Genomic DNA, 19,209 nt, shown 5'->3' with positions numbered 1-19,209 from the left:
CTTCAGAGCCAGAGCTGTCTCCTGGGATGTTTTGCCCTTTCCTAAGGCCTCTGCAAAAGCTAGTCAATAGTGGTCACTGATCCTCCATCCAGCTCCAGGGAACGACTCGATTAGAGGGGTGTTCAAACCCTCTTAGCTGTAACATGGAGAACCAAGATTTAAAACAGATACATTCGAAACTAGTTAAAGCAGGGGAGACCCATTTCCATTCCCTCACGCGGCTGCAGCACAGTCTCCAGCCGCCCTTTGGAAAGGACCAAGCCCAACCTAGCTCAAGTTAGCCTCTGCCCCCCCATGGCACCTCAAGATGAGCTCATTATGTATGTTTCTCACACTTGCTCCGCCCCTGACCCGCCGGAGGGAATGAGTGGTTTTGCAAAAGTCCACCTTTTAAGGATCCGAAATGAAAATCTCCCCAATCTAAACGATTGGCCCATGCCGTGAGTGTCAGAGGGCTGTTCTCTCCCACCCAGTCGCTGTCAAGGCCACCTCCCAAAGTCTTCCCTCGAGCTCTCTTGCTGCTGCCATTGCAGGCTTGTTCCTCCCAGGGACAGGAGAAAATGAACTGGACACCATCGCGCTAAAGCAACCCTGTGCTCTTGGAACAGCAATGAATCCTTCTCTAAATTATCTTTTTGTACGTGAAACCACTTAGAGTCATTCAGGCTTGGGCCACAGGGGCAGGCCTTCTGAGCCCCCTAAGAAGATTGCTCAAAGGAAGATGCTGCTCTAGGCTGGGGGGAGCAGAACTACGAGTCGGCGGTCCACCCCCCACCCCCCACCCCTTGCTCACACTCCTCATGGCCTTCTCCAGGCGTACTCAGCCCCCACGCCTAGCCTCCCCCAGGCTGGCAGGCCTGGCTCAAGCCAAGCAGAAATGGTCCCCACATCCCTCTGATGCCTGGTGGCATTATTGGAAAAGTCAGCCTCGAAACCACAGAGGGATGTAGGGTGTTGGGGGCTAGAGCTCGGGAAGCACTGTAGACAGTGAGACAGCTGAATTAAACAGCGTCTGTGTGAGTCACTGCCCTCCCGCCTGCCTCCCCAGTCCTGGCGTGAACCTAGAAGCTGGTGAGACAGTTACCTTCTCAGCCAGTTAAATTGCTCTCTGAGGACAGAACCAGAAAGAATGAACTGAAAATTGCAGCAGAAAGGGTTTAGGCTAGACATCAAGAATCATTCCGTGAACTTCATGGGCCCCAAAGGATTTTTACGGTGTCGGTTTCTTGGGAGGCATCCAGTGGCTTGCCAAAGCTTCACCTGCCTCGGGGTAACATAGGTCAGTCCTGTCCTCTTGAATACCTCTTCTTCTAGGACGTGGTGACTTCCATATTCATGAACAGTCCTCATGTGGTCCCAGCATAGAAATTCCCATCATTGTGATGGGAATCTAGGCAGAAATGGTGGTTGTACGCCTTTACCCATCACTGCTGTCAGGCCTCCCCTGCTGCCTTTTGCTCCTGCTGACAGAGTCATGGCTTTGGCAAAATTAATTTGCTTGGAAATAAGCCTGGAGGATGTGCCTTTGCTTTGTCTTACATAGTCTGTGTTCTCTCTTTCCCTGTCTTTGCCATAATCACATGTGATTTGGGTGCTAGGAAGAGTACCCAGGCACCACTGAACCCTTCCCTTCCTCGAAGGTTGAGAGTGGCCCCAGCCCAGACCTATAGATCTCCACTGCAGAGAGCTGGGAGTTAGGAGTCGGAGGGCCGGCATTTAGGACATCCATAGGGTAGGTTCTTGACCAACCTGCTTGAATATGATCTTCCTAATGACTCTCTGAGGGAGGGATTATTATCCCCATTTCACAGATGAGCAACTCGACCTAGAAAGGTTAATAGTTTGCCCACGTCTCAGACTGCAGGCGTGTTGGTATGGAGGGAAGCCAGTGTCTTTGGACATTGGGAACAGGGCTCTTTCCACTCCGCCACACAGCCTGTCCTAATCATGGTGATTAAGATAACAACGGGTGGTTGGTCACAAAAGGCCAACAACCGTAACCATGTGATCGACCCCTTGCTGAGGCCACCCACTATGTACCTGTGCTCATCACATTGTTGACTCTTGCAACAAGCCTGTGAGGTACGTGTTGCTCTTCCCATTTTGAAGACGAGAAAACTGAAGCTCAGAGAAGTCATGACACTTGAGAGGGTCACACATCAAGGGATGGGTAGAGTGGAGATTCAAACCCAAGCATTTTATGTAAAGCCTGTCATCGTTCCCCTGGACAGTAGAGTCTCCCTGTAGAATTTCCCCACTCTGATATTTAGAAACTTCTTTTTGTCTAAATTTCCACTCATCATGCTACAATGCAAATGCAGCTATGAAAATATATTAATGTATGTTTGTTTTGTTTTGTTGTTTTTACCGAGGGCATCCAAGCAAATACACAGTGGTGACCCAGCCCCAGGGAGGTTGTGTGTTCTCTCTTCTCGTTTCTATTTTTTTTCTCTTCACCCTGGCCCTGTCTTCTGCTTCTCTCCTATGCCTTTGTGTCCCCCCAGGGTGTTTCTCTACTTTCCCACCTTCCCCTTATCATCTTTTCTGCTCCCTTAGACCTCAGCAGCCAATCCTGTACCTCCAGCATCTCGTTGCCAAGCAACAGGCTTCCTACCTGCCCCATTGTGTTAGAATCTCCATGACAACAAGTACTGCCAAAAGAGAGAGAGAAAAAAAAAGTTAGGTGGTGGTAGGAGGAGGTGGTGAGACCCTGTATTTCAGGACATTCATGCAGTTTTACCAGCAACAATTTGCTTGCTCTCAGGGCCCCCAGAGAGCATCACAAATAGCTTCAACCAAAACCTCATGAGATAACAAGTCATGAGAGTGACAGTCTGCATGAGAGAGAGAGAGTCTAGCTTAGGGACATTTATGCGAGGGCCAAGGATGAGAGCCACAGGCATTTTGTGTTTAGATAGAGTGGGCCTGGGCCACGTGATCACCTTTCTGTGGGTCAGTTCAGGAAGGATGAGGGAGGATTTTTCAATAGTTGCTTGAGTGAGGTAATGGGGAATGTTTTCCAGTAGGAGATAGGTAGGAGTGTATCTGAACAGGGCCATGCCTGAAGCACGCAGCATCTAGGGAAGGGCTAAGGCCAGGGACAGGAGCTGGAGGATGGGGACTGTCATAAACAACATCTTGAACCACACAGGCCTCCTGCCCAAGGACTGTGGGTGTGTGTGAACCCTGTGAGATTTTGCTGGTCTGTCCAGCTTCAGTCAGTGGTTGGTCTCAACAGCCTCTGCCTCCCCTTTCTCCCCTGACCCCCAGCACCACCACCCCCCTTTGTCTTCCTGTTTCAAAAGTCTGGAGGAAGCCTGCAGGGAAAAGGAGGGAAAGAGGAGGTGGGAAAGGAAGTGAGGACAGCTCTGGATTTCCAGGTGCCTGGACTGGTGTTCACAGAGGGGACCCTGGCTCTTGCTGCCACAGTGCTGCAGGCCTGACAGGCATTCCCCGGGTGGCTACAGGCCACCTAGGATGGCGGTCAGGTGATGGACCCAGAAAGAGGAAGGACTGCAGAGAAAGGGGGAGGAAGCCTAAGCCGGTCAGAACATCTAGGAACTATCTACCTGGACAAGTGGCCAGGGACCAGCCAGGGATTCTCATGAAGGCAAAGCAGGACTTTCTCAGACGTACTTATTGTTCAGGGTAGATAGTGCGTGGAAGACCCCTCTAACCCAGTGGCTAGCACTTGTAGGGACTCCACGATCCCACCCAACCACCTCATCTGGCTGGCACTTTCCTCAGTGGTACTGCCATGTACTTCAAGCCTATATGCTAGGGCCAAGGCTCCTATCATCCTGTCCATGCACCTAGCCCTGAGCATTCTTTGCCCTTCCAAACCTCCAAAGCAGAAGAACCAGTAAGGCCCCAGTCCCAGTATTTAGGGCTTTTCATGGACAGTGCTCACCTAACCTCTAACTTAAATCCCCCAAGGAGAGCAGTTCCTTTGTTCTTCTCTGTGTTCAGAGCGCAGGGAGAGCAGGATTTGCTGGTGGTGGGGCCACCCCACACATTTTTGCCTCCAGCTTTGCTTCCCTGCCTGGCCTGACCAAGAACATTGCGAAAGCTCTTGGCATGTGTGGCCACATGGAGGGCCAGGCCCCCAGCAGAGGCTGCAGCCCCACTGTTGAACGGGGCCGACCTGATGTATGACCCTCAGTGCTGCGAAGGAAGGATGCAGTGAGTCAGGCACTCAGACACCACTGGAGGAAGAACACGTTGATTGAATCTTTCTGAACAGCAGTCCGCAATTTATGACCGAGAATCTTTGTAAGATTCTCGCCTGTACCCAGTAATTCCCCTTCTAAGAAATAAGCCTGAGAAAATAAGCTGAGGCTAAAGCAAAGCTTGTTTGCATGTTTATCACAGCTTTATACATACTAGTGGAAAATTGGAAACACCCTGAGTGGCCAGTAATGATGGAATGGTTAAGTCATTTCTGTATAATGCATTTGCATGATGGTTTATGATCTATTAATAAGGATGTTTTTTAAAAACAACTTCAAGATTTTTAGATGAAAAGTAAAAATGCTTAATTCATAGTAAGTGAAGATATGTATGTTAAGTATAATCACGATTTTATAATAATATACCTGTGTATATATATACTATATATGTATCCTATATATATTATGTTTATATAGTATATATTATACTCATATATAACATATATGAGTGTGAATAGTAAAAAGCCTGGAAGAAACCAAAACACTTAATGCTAACTGTAGGCTAGTAGGTTTGTAGATGATAGGCTTTCTCTTCTTTGTATTTTTCTAGATTTTCCAAGTTTTTTCTAATGAGTGCTTTGTTATTTTTATAAGAACTAACCTTTATTAGCGCATTCCACATGCTACTGTGCTAAGCATTTTTCATTCTGCTTTAGATTGTTTGTGTACCCCTCCCCCACCAAATTACTAAGTTGAGACCTTATCCTCCAAGGTAATTGTATTAGGAAGTGGGGTCTTTGGTAAGTGATTTTGTCATGAGGGCAGAGCCCTCCTGAATGGGATCAGTGCCCTTATAAAGGAGACCCTAGAGAGCTCCCTCCCCCTTCTACCATGTGAGGACACAGCCAAAGGCAGCCACCTGGGACCCAAGATGCACTTTCTCACCAGACACCAAATCTGCCTGCACCCTGATCACAGCCTCCAGAACTGTGAATAAGTTCTGTTGCTTAGGAGCCACCCAGTCTGTGATATTCTGTTAAAGGAACCCAAATGGACGAAGACACACACATAATCTCATTTTATTTTTATAGCAACTCCGTGAGATAGATACCTTTATTTTTTAGATGAAACAATCAAAGGTTGGAGGGTATAAGTAACATTTCTGAAGCCACCCAGCTTATAAAAGAACACCCCAGAAAAGTTACAAGAGGTTCAAAAGTTACAAAAGGTTCATGCGGTCATTCAGGGTGGGAGTGAGGTGGGTAAGTTGTGCTGATCTGCCGGGCTTATGGGTTTCTGGTCTAAATGTGTGAAGGCTAATAATACGTCCCACCTCAAGTGGCCGTTACCTCAGCTCTGTTTGCTGGGCAGCTCTGGTCAAACCTGACCCACCTTTCCAGGCGGAGGTGGCCCCACTCCGAGGCCCTGTGCCGGGATGTACAGGACCCGAGTGAGGCCCCGGGTGTGGGCAGGGTGGGACAGGTGCACTCCTAGGCCTGCTCAGCATGATAGGAGAGGCAGAGGAGGGGCTCCCAGCTTCAGGGGTGTGGAATCCCATAAGCTCACCTTTTAGCCTCCTGATGTCCAGCAGGATTCTGGGCCTTGGGGAGCTACACCCTGGGAGCCTCCCAGCCCATCGGATCCTTTCCCATGATGGGGGTCAGTAGGGGGAGGGGAGAATTCTCTCCTGCAGCCTGGCCCCCTGCCTTGGGCTGCAGTCAGGCCTGGCCTCTCCCCTGCACGTGACTCCCACACAAATGTGCTGCTACAGAAAGGGGGGTGGGGGTGTGTCCTGGCTTGGCAGCATTGTACTGGCAGGAATGGGGGCCCAAGCACAGTTTTAGCTTGGCTCTGAGGGTAGCTGGTGGAGCCAGCAGGACGGGTCCTCGGTTTTACTCAAGACGCACAGGCACCCCACGCTCTCTCTCCACTGCTCAGGAATGAGGAATAAGTTGAATTCTCTTTCATGCCGAAATTGCTTGCCCCACTTCTCAGATGGTAAAGTTAAAGCCTAGAGACTGAATAATTCAGGGAGATACCTAGCACTGGAATCCAATCCAGTGGTCTGACTCCTGGGCTACTCTTGACTTTTGGGCCTGCCTCCAACTCCCCACTCATGCTTCTTACCCCCACTCCCACCCCTCTCACATTCTGAGGTCTTTGAGGAAACTAGGGCTCATTGCTGGTGTAGCCAGCCTAAGGCTGACCGAACTTGGCAGCAGGTCTGGTCTGCACCTCACAGCCCAGTCTGACTGATGGGTTTGCAGTTAGACTGAGAGTCCAGCCTTCTCCAAATGCCCGGATGTGGCGTTCCAGCCAGGGTATTAGCCTCCACATGGCAAAGTGGCAGGGCCTCTGGGTTGGACGTCTTTAAGAGCAGTCCGGAATCCCCCAGACCTCTCCACCCCAGCACCAAGGAACCTCCCTCCCCTGCCCTAGCCCAGTGGCCCTGGACTTTGTGTCCTGGAAAGTATGTGGGGCTTGTTGAGTGATATTCCTCCATCTGCCCGGCTGGAAAAACCATCCATGGAAGAACATTGCAGGCTTTGAGTTGAGGGAGAAAAATAACAATAAAGTGAGTGTGAGAAAGATGGAGCTGACAGGTCTAGGGGGAGAGGCAGTCATCTGGCAGGCTGCCTGGGGGTCTAGAAGGTTCCAGTTTCTCTGTCTGAGATGAGTTCCCCTACCCCCAAGGCTCCACTTACTCCTGCTCCTGCCCCATTCATTAGCTCAAGGGTCCATCTGGAATCTAAGCTATTGCTTGGGAAGCCAGAGTTCTGGTAACAGTGGCCTAGAGGAAGTAACTAGACACACACACACACACACACACACACACACCGGGGTGGGGGGGGAATGAGATGGGGGTACAACATGGACTGTCTGTGGGACAGCTCCCCAGGGGCCTAGGCAACGGTCCTCTTGTGATTGAGACCTCCCAGGTTCTCATTTGCCTTATAGGAAAGCATGGCACATCCTGGGAGCAGCCTGAGGGGCTCTTGGAGCTGGGGGGTGAGGAGCAGGAGGTGTTCTGGAGCAGAGGAAAGCTGTGTAGGACTGCCCATACTCCCTGAACCAGCTCACCTTCCTGGGAGGTATTTATAACCTGAGCCTCCAGCCCCCTGTGATTTGTGGCACAGCTTTAAGCCATTGATTTTCATTAACAGTAAATCATTTCTCTTGGCTAATTGAAAAGGAACCAAGGATCCTGAGTGGAGCCGTTTATATGGATCAAATCAGTGAAAAATGCCAATATGCTGATACAGTGCAAGTCTTCAGCTGGGTGGCTCTGGGGCCCCTCCCTGGAGCTCAAAATTCACTTTTCTCACAAGGCCAGAGGCTGTGAGAAACAACCCCTTCCACTCCCTCCCAGACTGGAGAACCAGGAAATGGACTTGATTCTTAGCAAGAGGGCTGGAAGTTAGACATTTGGACAAACTTCCAGTGTGGAGAGATGGGACAGGAGATTCTCAGAGTAGCATTGGCGGAACAGTGAACATCTCTCCTACATAGGTTGTTTGACTGCTGCGCATGTCCTGCCTGTTGGCCTGGGCTTAGCCAGAAGAGTCATGAGGCTACAGATCACTCTTTGGGAGTGTGATGGACTTGCTCTGAGAATGCCAAGTCTGGGCAATACAGCATTTGGAAGCCACCTCCTGGGAAAGGGCGTTGGGCTCAGCCGGACTGGGCCTGAAAGGTAGGGTATTGGCACCACTGTGATCATTTACTATAAATGCCAGGAAACTGAGCTATTTGATATTACCCGAGATTGTCTTGGCCAGTCCCATCTTCCTCTGTAAGAACATGTTTCCATTTGGCCAGCAAGAAGACCATTCTCCCATTTTAGGGTTAAAGGAATTCCTGAGGGTGTTGGCAGAGCCCTGGGCTCCAGGGGTGGAGATGGGGAGGAGAATAATGAGTTCCACTACTGTGGACAATCCTAATCCCCATTCTGAGCCAGGAGCCAGCCAGGCAGGCGCTGGGAGTACCGAGCCCCCACCCTGTGCCTGCCAAGTCCTAGTCATCAGACCTATTTCCTTGCCTCCTGCCAATGCTCTCTGCTCACCCTGTCCATGCTTTTCCTGAAGACAACACGCCTGGCTGCCCACCCTGTCCCTCTCTCAATACTGATGGGACTGATCACCTTCTCTGCCAAGGACCAGGCCTAGCTGGTTTACTGGAGCCCAAAGCCAGGGTCTGTAGGCTAAGAGCTTGGGGAAGGGCAAATCTCTTCTCCTTTGGCCCCACCACCATGTACCCACATCTCAGATCTCCCTTTATCTCTGTCCTGAGAGACTGGCAGAGATAAGAGGCTGGGTAAGAAGGAGAAACATTTAGTAAATGGCCATTGCAGTCCTGTCCTCAGCCCTGGGGACCTCCCCATGATGCCCAGCCTTGGTGTCTTATGGGGAGGGAAGACTGTGTGGTGTGAGGAAGAGCACTGGACCAGGAGTCACCCCAGGCACTACCATTACTCAGCAGTGACTTGGGACAAGTTACTTCCTCTAGGCCTAGGGATGTTATCAATTGTCCTTATTCCCCCCATCCCTGCCTCCATGTGTGAGCTTTAACAAGTCTATAATCCACAAGTGTTAAATGAAAATTGTGTACACATAGTGAGGGCGTTGGGGGCCATTTTTCCAGGGAAAGCCTGTGAGCACACTGCTGGAGAGCCCAGAGCCCTTGAGATGAAAAAAGATAGGAAGACAGGGCACCCTCTCATCTCTGGGCTGGATGAGAGATGGGCCAAAGGGAAGGGACAGGGAGAGCAAGCAGACAGACTGAAGCTACAGATAGGGGTGTGTGTGTATCAGTGTGTAGACATGAGTGTGTGTGAGTGTGAGTGAGTGAGTCACTATCTATATGGTACTTGGTCGAGAGGTGAGGCAACACAAGTCACTTCTTTGCTGGGGCATCAGAGGGCACAGCTCTCTGTTCAGTGAGGTGGTCAGCCTCCAGGCACGAGCCTGGACCTCCAACCAGAAGTAAGCCCCAATCTGGCGTTTGGCCCTGGCAGGAAGCCTTCAGGCTTTCAGGGCCAGAAGACAGTATGTAGCAGGTAGAGGAAGAAAGCTGGCAAAGAGGCCTGCGTGAGTCCAGGAGTTTTGTCTGTGGTGTCTGGATCCCTGAAAGTCGTTCTGTCCACCCTCTGCCTCTGAAGAGGTTGCCCCTAAGCCGCGCTCATGCTGTCAGGACTGCATCAATTTCAGAAGGGGCTCCATGAAAGAGGTCTCCCCACCTCTCTCACTAACCCCTGCCACGGTTTATTTTGGAAACTTCTCCAACTTTGTTTATCCTCCCTGCCCCAATCCCATGTAAACTGTCTGTCCTATTCATACTCAAATAAGGAAATAGAAATTTAGGTTAGAGGGAAGCATATAGTGATAACATTTATGTTATTCTGATGGAAATGGGTGACAAAAGGTACCAGTGGGAAATTTGAGTAGAACAGAGAGAAGGGAGGGAGATACATGCTGTGCTAATGATCTATTTGACTCAATAATAACTAGCATTTATTCAGTGATTTGTATGAGCCAGGCACTGTCTTAAGTGATTTTCCTATTATAACTCACTGAACTTTTATAACAACACTATAAAATATTGTTATTATTATTATTCCTGTTTTACAGATGAGGAAGCAGACCAAGGAGGTTAGGACCACAAGCTAGGAATCAACCCTGCAAGCTAGATTTGCCTGGGGGTGGGGGGGAGGAGGGGTGTTGGGAAGATGCGGAGGGAGGCTATAGGAAGGGGGTGGTTCTGGCTCCTGGTCCTGTGTTCTTAACCACCACCCTCTACTGTGCAGGGTCTGTACCTCAGTGCTTGAATCCAGAGACACTCTGAACCTTTACCATGAATTATTCCAGTATTTTTCTTTACTTCCTGAGAAGCCAAGTTTTTTCTTCCTATTTTGTAGCTTTTTTTTTTTTTAAAGATTTTATTTATTTATTTGAGAGAGAGAATGAGAGACAGAGAGCATGAGAGGGGGGAGGGTCAGAGGGAGAAGCAGACTCCCCGCCGAGCAGGGAGCCCGTTGCGGGACTCGATCCCGGGACTCCAGGATCATGACCTGAGCCGAAGGCAGTCGCTTAACCAACTGAGCCACCCAGGCGCCCTATTTTGTAGCTTTTAAATAACACACCAGGGAAGAGAAATAATTTGCCCAAATTCACTCAGCCCGTGATGGAATTATCTGACCAGCACCCAGAGTCCCACTTCCCAGATGGTTTTTGTTTGCTTGCATTTCCTCCCTCCCTCCCTTCTTTTCTTCCCTTCCCTTCCTTTCCCTTCCCTCCCCTTTCCTTGCCTTCCCTTCCCTTCTCTCTCTTCTCTTCTCTTTCCTTCCATATCCAACCTCTCGGTGCTGTGGTTAAAATATTCTGACTTTTGGAAACGGACGTCCTAACTACATTCACAAAGCGCAGACGCGGCTCCTTTAACGGGGCCACTGCAGGAGGAGCTGTCCTATCAGCACCACGGCCGCCGCCCCGCGCGCCCCGCGCGCCCCGCCCACCCCGCCGCCGCTGCGGGAGCCTCAAGGGCAGAAAGAGCTGCGGAGAGTCCTGGCCGGGAACCTGCAGCCTGGCTAGTCCTCCAGACCTGGGAGGGACCGCTGAATACAGTGCCCGCCTTCCCTCCCTTCATCCCTCCTCTGGCCCCGCAGATCTGAGGGAGCTGGCGCTTAAGCTCTCACCACATTCTGAGCTAGAGTAAAATATTTATAGGCCAAAAATACTTCCTGGCTCTGGGGTTTGCAGAACATTGAGGAGCCAGTCGCCTCTGTTTGTCCTGATGGGGCCTGAGGCCAGAATGATTCAAGGCTGAAAAAGGGAGGTTGGGGGTGGGAGTCAGTGGGGTGGGGGGTGGGGAGGCCTGGATTGAGTCTGTAGGCTGAGCAGCAGAGCAGGGTAGTTCTAGGCCCAGGCTGGTTCTACTGTGCCTCTAATATTGGCTCTCCCATTTACTAGCTGTGTGATCACAAGCAAATTCCTTAGCCTCTTTGTGCCTTGGTGTCCTTGCCTGTGACGTGGGAATGGTGATATAATACCACCAACTCATAGGGCAATTGCAGGTTAATATAGGTAAGGAACTCAGAACAGTGCCTGGCATGCAGTTGGTAAATGCAACTAAAAAGTGTTGGATTTAAAAATAAAACAGCCCCAGGTGGAGAATCGACATTCTGGGTGTAGCCTGGAAAAGGTGGAGTGGGACAAGGTGGAAGTACATGTTGGGTAGGGCTGCACACTGTGTTCAGGGACTGGGACTGTGCCCCATTTCCCTGGAAGCCACCGGCCTCTGGACTCATCTGACATCCATCAGACTATTCCAAATAGTCTGTTTCAATTTGTCTCCTTCCCTTCTGAGAAGAAGGGCAGCTATTCTCCTTAATAAAATTTTGGCCATTTCTTGAGCGTCTACTATGTGCCAGGCACCATGCTGGGTATCTCATCTTTATTCTCTCATTGAATCTTTACAAAACTCTAAGACGGCTTTTTACATGAGGACTTTGGGCTCAGAAAAGTTAAAATAGCTTCTCTAAAGCCATATAGCAAGAAGTAGCAGATCTAGGATTTGAACCCAGGTCTTCCTGACTCAAAAGGCGTTACTCTTTCCACTACAAAATTTCCAAATGTCTAGTTTCCTACCCTGTCCACTGGTGGGCGTTGGGTGTTATCACATCCAGCACGGACAGTGTTTTTCCTGTTGATGCTCTCGATTTCTGATCAGAGCCTGGCAGGTACTCTGATCCTCCTTTGCTCTGCTGGAGGCTCCAGATGAACCAGGCCATGCAGCCTCCATCCCTGGGCCATCTGGGATGGAGGGGCACTTGAAAAAAGGGTTCTTTGTCCTTGTGATCATAACAACAATACTTGTTGAATCCTTACTATGTCCCAGCTACTGTTCTAAGCACTACCTTTATTCACTAATTTACTCTTCAAAGCGATGAAGAGGTAGGTCCTGGTGTCAGCCTCATTTTACAGATGAGGAAACTCAGAGTTTGTGGAATTTGCCCAAGTTCACATCATCAGCAAAAGGCAGAGCCAAGCTTTGACCTAGGCATTGTGGCTCCGGAGTTTATTCTCTTACCACTAACACCCCACAGAATCTCTTCGAAGAGGAGAGTATGTGTTGGAGCGCTGATAGACAGACCATGGGCATGGGAGGTTTAGTCATCAAATCTACTGCTTCCTGGACCTCAAACCACCAACCCCCAACTCTGCTGCTGCCTCTTCCTTGAAGCCTTCCCGGATTCTGCCTCATCAACACTCACACACACACACACACACACATCCCCATAGCACTTTGTTTTGCCTCCCTTGACACACAGCATATGCGCTTGTGACGACTGTGCATGTTTCTCCCTACCAGACTGTTGGCTCCTTGAGAGCAGAGCCTGGGTCTCAGCCACTGTGATTGCCACAGCATCTGGCAAAGCCCCTGGTGTATGGGAGGTCTCAACCAAGGTGTGTTATTGATGAACAAAGGGATCCTGTTGTGAATCCTTTCGAAAGTGCAATGAGCTTTGTTAATGGGAAGTACTAATTCCCTAATGTAATTTACTGAAGACAGGGATCCCCAGAATGAGTGAACTAAGGGACACTTGAGACCCTCTTCTTGAATCTGCTCACTGAGGTTAAGTGAAATTTCAGATCAGAGCACTTAGAAGGAGGAAGAGAGAGCAAGTTTAGGAGTAGGGGATCTGGTAGGATCCCCCAATACCACATGTGTGTGCACACACATATGCACATACATGTTCACATAAGAAAGACATAGGCTCCTTGCTAACACTCCCAGCTCCTAGCCTTCTGCCTGGGACCCTCCCCAGATATATTGTGAAGGTATCACAAAAGATGATCAGTACTGATAGCCAAGCTCTTTGGCTTGAACAGGCCCTGTCCAAAAGACACATAGATTGTCCTGCTTCTCTGGGACATTTTGTCTAACAGTGAGAACCAAGAAATGGAGACCATTACAGCTAACCCTGTATACTGTGTATACTATGTATACTATGAAAGTGACTTTAATACTTCCTAATACCCCAAGAGGCTGAACATTTTCTAGATACCGCCTTATTCAGCCTGCTCAGGACATGAAGAAATGGGGAGCAAGGAGGCAGAAAGGATTTCTCCTTATTTCACAGAAGGAGAAACTGAGCCCCAGAGCAAACATGGGAGTCTCCCAAATCATTCGGTCCATTAAGAATGCAGCTTGGATGCCGTGGCCAGTAGATACATGGTTAGGCCCCAGAAGAGATCATTTGGACAGAGGCCTCACCCTTGAGCTTTGAAAACACCATTGTCCATGTGTCTCAGCTAAGACCCCACCCCCCATGAGTACTCACTCCCCCCTTTTCCCCAGGCCTCCCATCTGCTAGAGACTTGGAACTCCATAGTCTTCCTCCTCAATCCCCACCTACCCCAGGTGTGCCACCTGCTACAAGCATGTGGCCAGACAATTTGGCCCATTATCTCCCTCCCCACCCCCATTTATTGCCTATAGCCTCTTATGGGGCAATGCCTTAGGACCATCTTGGCGGCTAGTACCACCAAAGGCAAACAGGATATGAAGGGTACAGGGAAAGCTGGCTAGATCTGAGGAATGTTGGAGAAAAAAGAGAAAAAGAGAGGAGGAGGAGGAAGCCTCCTCCAGAGCTGCCCATGACTGATTTCCTTTTCTGGTTTCCACCCTGTGAACTAGATTTATGCCCTCTTCCTCCCTCCTCCACAATCTCTGGAAGGCCCAGAGCTGTCGATCACAGCAAGGACAGTGTTAATATGGAGGCTGAGGAGTGCATCCTGAGGCCAAACATGCATTTGATGGCTGTGGTCTAGGGAATCCATCCTTGGGCCTCAGCGAGATACTGATGCTGTCTAGGGAAGAGAGATATGCTGGGTGTCCTCTTGAGATCTCTGTAAAGATCCTGAGCCCCTGTGAGTTCCCACTCTAAAGGCAAACCAGGAAGGCTCCTTTGTGCCCCTTTCCCACCAGGCTCAGAGAACACAGCGTGTTTGGGGATCCCTCCTCCATCACCCCAAAGGTGGTCTGATTCTTCCAGACTTCCACCTGGGATGGTCATCACCTCCTGTGTGCATGCTGCTCCTGGTCTAGGTGAGGGCTATCCTCTGGGGAGGAGGAGAGAGCAGGGCCCCCCAGCTGTAGTGAAGAGGGAGGGATGGGAGTCCTGTGATCCTACCACAGGAATGTTTTTAAATCCTCTTCCCATCGAGCTTTTGAAAAAATGATGATCCAGTTAAAGCAGCAACTGCATCTGCTCCATTGGCAAGTGAAGTCGAAGCAGCTTCCTCGGCCTTAAGGCTCTCTTGGCTGGAAATCTGGCCAGTCCTAGATGTAGGGCCTGGGAGAGCCTGGGCCAAGGGGAGCCTGGGGATGCTATGAGGACAGTGTAGGTGAGTTGGGCTCTTGGGGGGATCCCTGAGCACTACAATGTGGGTAGGGGAGCAGTTCACAGGAGAGTTGCAGGCAGCACCAAGATGCAGTTCTGGGTTCTATCACAGACATATCTCCTGGAGGGGGTGGGCTGGGGTGCCTACATGGCCATGGTCCCCACACTGGGGTTTGATGGGACTAGGCCTAAGGGGAGAGGCAGGAGGGGCCTGGGTGGTACTGTGCCAGTGGAGGGATTGACCGTGGGAATGCTGAAGTCTCAGGGGTGCGAGCTGTAGTGGGTCGGTGGTCTTAGGACCTTCTCATGGGTGGTCAGCTGATTCGTTCAGTTGGCCAGTGCGTGGCTCAGCTCTGTGCTGGAGGCCAAGGTCAGCAGCTCAGGGACCACACACACCTTTGATCAGGTCTATTCTTATCCCTCTGGTCCTGTTGGGTGTTGTCACTGATGCGTGTAGCTGATAACTAGTGCAGTGGCTGGACAGGAGGATGACAACGTAAATCTACTCTTACCTCTACTGGGGAAGAATTCTTGCTACCGTCTTGAGGCCAGGCTAAAGCATGGTGTTCCTCCTTATAGTAAAGACCCCCTATTTCTCCACCTGACTGCAGTTGCTCGATTTTGTCCTATTCTTATTTTGCAGACTGCTGTTAGTACCCTCTGAGATCTCTTTGTCAAAGTACTTCTCAGGCCCTCCTGTGGGGCTGTCCTTGGCAAGTTGGGGCTGGGGACGGGGCACTGTGCCCTCCATGGGAGACTGTGGGCAGGCAGAGGGTGACTTAGAGTGTCCTTTCGGTCTACAGCCTGTTAGGTGGGCATGAGACAGATGGGAAGGAGGCAGGAGTCAGGCAAGCCTTGGATGTGGTCCTGTGGGCCTAGGTGATGGGCAGCCACTGGAGGAGTGGAGGTAAGCTTGGTCGTGGTCACCTGAACACACGTGGCTTTGCCTTCTCTGCTGGAGGAGGTGGGGGCTACTTTAGTTCATCCAGTAATGGCATCAAATCATTAAAGTACAAATTAGAGGAAAGGAGGAGGGGGTCAGAGCATTTCTCTTCCTAGAGGAAATTATTTCCTCCGTTAGCAGAACAGTCCTCTAAGTCCTGACTCTCAGTCATTTCACACTGTAATTCTATAAATCCATCGATGTTTAGAGGTCTATATTGACTTCTCACAGTTTAGCCTGTAGCTGGTCCTGGGCCACAGAGTCAAAGGTCAGAGAAAGGTTGACAACAGCCATAACCAGTCCTGTGCAGTTGCTGACAGCTTTCTCTGCAGTATGAAAGGGGACACCCCAGTGGGCTCAGGTGGACCAGCCATACCGTGGTGGTCTTTTCTCTGCCCACATGTCCTTTGTCTCCATCTTCACCCAGGGCCAGTTTACCCTTAGAGAGTCAACTTGAGCATTTTCCTCGTACATAATCATTTGCCTACATTTTTCCTCCTCTCCCTGGGACCATTTCTAGGTCTGGCATCGTTCCCACAGCAGTGTCTGTGGCCCTGTGCCCAAACTGGATATTATACCTTTTCTAAAAGGTAATAAAGTTGATAGCAAAGATGATAACATTTAATCTGCATCTCTTCGATTTTAAGGAGGACTTTTGTTTTTGTTAGGTTCTAGCCAATTATATGTATTACTTTGTGAATTCCTTGTTCAAGTCTTTTACTCTTTATTCTGTGGAGCATTTGCTTTCTCTTATTGATTTGGTAGAATTCCCTTGTCCCCCATATATGTTGTAAGTATTTTCATAGTTTATTGATGGCTTGAATCTTTTTAAAAGGGCTTTTGTGTCCATACAGAGATTTTCACTTTTATGCACTGAAGTCTATCAGTGTTTTCCTTTATAATTTCTGCCTCTGACGTGGGGCTTCCAAAGGCCTTTCCCACAACAAAATTATGGAAACATTTATGCGTGTGTTCTGCGAATTCTTTTATGGTTTCGTTTTCTACATTTCATACATTTAACTCTTTCATCCATCTGGAATTGATTGATTGTGTCTTTGTAAATGGCTTCAAATTCCCTTGGAAATGAAAGTGATTAATAGAGCAATTAATTCATTAATTAACATGGCGGGGAGGAGAAGCTGGTAGAAGAGGAGAGGTTGAAGATACAGGAGAGGGATGGGATAATTAATGGATCAAGGTCTGGGAGGGAAGGGATTGAGCGCTGGGCCAGAGGGTGCATAGGGAATGGCTATGAGGAAGCCTATGAGCCCAGTGCCCAAATCTCCGGTAACTGAGGGGTAGGGACGGTGGGGAGGGACCAGGAGAGATGGCGTCAATGAGGACCAGTGAATGGTAGGAGCCAGGTGGCAGGAGCCTAGGGTCGGGGGGAGGTTTCCAAGTTTATGATTTGCGGGGGTCGGGATTGGCTGCTCTACCTTTGAGCCCAGTGGGATCTGGAAGATTACATTCCACTGGACAGGAATCCTGGGCACTTTTGTCAGATAAAGTGGCAGGTGGAAGGAACATGCAGAGAAAAGGCTGAAGGCACAAGGGAGTTGGTTTACTGTGGGCAGGGGATTCTAGACTCAGGCTACAAGGAAGGGTCTGAGAGGGAGGGGCTGTGAGAAGGAGAGTCTATCCCCGGTCAGTGGAGGGGAGCAGAGTCAGGGAAAGTTAAATGAACCCCGTTTGTACAGAGCATCATGGTTCGCAAAGCACTTCCACATACGTGTCTTCACATGAGCTTCACAGCAGTGTTTCGGGGCAGAGAGGTAATGGGGTTTGCCCAGAGTCAGGCAGGCAGGCAGGCACTGACCGAGTCAGGATGTGAAGCCAGGAGCCCTGATGCCCAGCCCAAATGCCTGTGCCTCCTCCCCTGACCCCGGCATCACCTTTATACACTCAGGAGCAGCAGCTTGGGATGGGGCCTAACGATCCTCTTTTCTCTCCTCTCTCTGCAGGACAGTAGTCCTCACTGCTGCCTTGCTAACCATGAATGGGATGGCCAACGTGAACTCTGCCAGCCGCCCCCACTATGCCTCCTCTATCCCTGTGCCTCGAGCTGCTTCCCAGACCAGGACTCATACACCGGGCGCCTCTCCCCAGCCGCGGCCACGTCAGGCCGGCCTGGCCCTGAGCCCCCAGCGTGCAGCCTCCCCAAGACTGGGCAAGGCAGGAGGTCCTTCCAGAAACTCCTCTCCTAAGGCCTCCCGGGGGAGAGGCTCCCCCAAGGCTTCTGGGGTGGTGAGAGAGTCAACTGAGGGTGGTGAAGGCCTTTCCAGCTCCCCATGGAGCAGTCCCAGGGCAACCCCAAAAGCAGCCCTCTCCAGCTGGGCTGGGGCCAGAAGAGTTGGGGAGACACAAGGCACCCAGGGAAAGAAGAAGGTGGCTCAAGAAGGGATTCCAGTCCGCCAGAGCCGGGGCAGGAGCCCGTCCCGAACAAGCTCTCGTGGAGAAACTCAAATACCAGGGGCTCCTGAAGGTCGAAAACTTCCTAACTACCCAGGAAAGGATCAAAGAGATGCAAACTACAGAAGTTCAGGGGTCCCCAGGTCTTTGGAGCCTGATGCCGGGGCAGTATCAGGGGCTTCCTCCCCAGGGTGCAGCCCCGTGCCAGGCAAACGCCCCTCCCCCACCCCTGGGGCCATCAGCTTCGCCTCCGGCCATCAGCAGAGTCAGCCAGTCACTGCCACAGTGGCCCCCTTCCAGTACAGGTGAGCTGGGGGGAGCAGGTGGGGAGGGAAGCAGGGAGGCATGGAGCTGCGACCCAGCAGCCAGCCCGAAGAGGAGGGGGCCTCGGTCCATCAAGTACATCATTTTTTTAATAAAAATATCTTTACTAAAATGGCCACATTAAGTAAACTAAATTTTAATTATTAAGTGTTACACAGTTTTGAAACGCTCAAATGCAAATTAAGTACCGCTCTGGCTAGCCTGACTTCCTGGGCTTTTCCTCTGCGCTGGTGTGAGGAGAAACCCACTTACATCTAGGGTTTAGAAAAGCTTGTACACCATTCCCGGGACACGGCAGGGCGGGGGGGGGGGGGTTCCTCTGCAGCAGCAGAACATCTGGGGTGGAGGTGGGGGGGAACTACTAGGAGCTTTCACTTGTACTAGAAGCCAACAGTGTGACTTGGTCTCTGAAAAGTTCCAGGCATTCTTATACAGTTAGAGACATCCGGGGCCCAGGACCAGGAAGCCAGTAGTCCCACTGTATTCGCCATGTGGTCCTGCCTCTTTTAGAGTATCACAGTTAGGAACGCCACATTTTAAAAGGGCATCGATGCCCAAAAACACATTTCAAGAAAGGTGGGGCACCTGAGTGGCTCAGATGGTTAAGCATCTGCCTCCGGCTCAGGTCATGATCCCAGGGTCCTGGGATCGAGCCCCACCTCGGGCTCCCTGCTCCTTGGGAGCCTGCTTCTCCCTCTGCCTCTCTCTCTCTCTCTCTCTCTCTGTCTCTCATGAATAAATAAATAAAATCTTTAAAAAAAAAAAAAAAAAAAGAAAGGTGAACAGGTTGGTGAGGGATCCAAGCAAGGCGTTAGAAGAATGATTAAAGGAGCTGAAGCAGTTTACTTTGGAAAAGGGAGGGTTAGAGAGGGTCTGAGAGCTGTTCTCAAATATTTGAAGAGCTGTCATGTCATAAGATGGATTAGATTTACTTGGTGCGGCTCCAGAGCACTGAGTTGGCG

The 19,209-nt window shown here is 50.4% G+C and overlaps 1 protein-coding gene across 6 annotated transcripts in view; it reads left to right on the top strand.

Moving 5' to 3' along the window:
- NAV1 (neuron navigator 1) overlaps positions 1-19,209 on the top strand; it is a 246,046-nt gene that overhangs the window by 55,548 nt on the left and 171,289 nt on the right. For 5 of the 6 annotated variants that reach the window (XM_064594014.1, XR_010412232.1, XM_064594016.1 and 2 more), the window contains one exon: positions 17,476-18,228. The exons of the other annotated variant lie outside the window; for it this stretch is intronic. In XM_064594014.1, the coding sequence (XP_064450084.1) occupies positions 17,507-18,228 (722 nt within the window). In that variant the 5' untranslated portion in view covers positions 17,476-17,506. Of the gene's footprint in view, positions 1-17,475; positions 18,229-19,209 lie in introns of those variants that run through there. 6 annotated transcript variants of the gene reach the window in all.

The sequence above is a fragment of the Mirounga angustirostris genome, unplaced genomic scaffold, assembly GCF_029215605.1.
Source record: "Mirounga angustirostris isolate CCGP_5_RB_7025 unplaced genomic scaffold, mMirAng1.0.hap1 SCAF_6, whole genome shotgun sequence".
Lineage (NCBI taxonomy): Eukaryota > Metazoa > Chordata > Mammalia > Carnivora > Phocidae > Mirounga > Mirounga angustirostris.
Note: the sequence above shows the minus strand (reverse complement) of the source record. Positions and strands in the feature narration are given on the sequence as shown.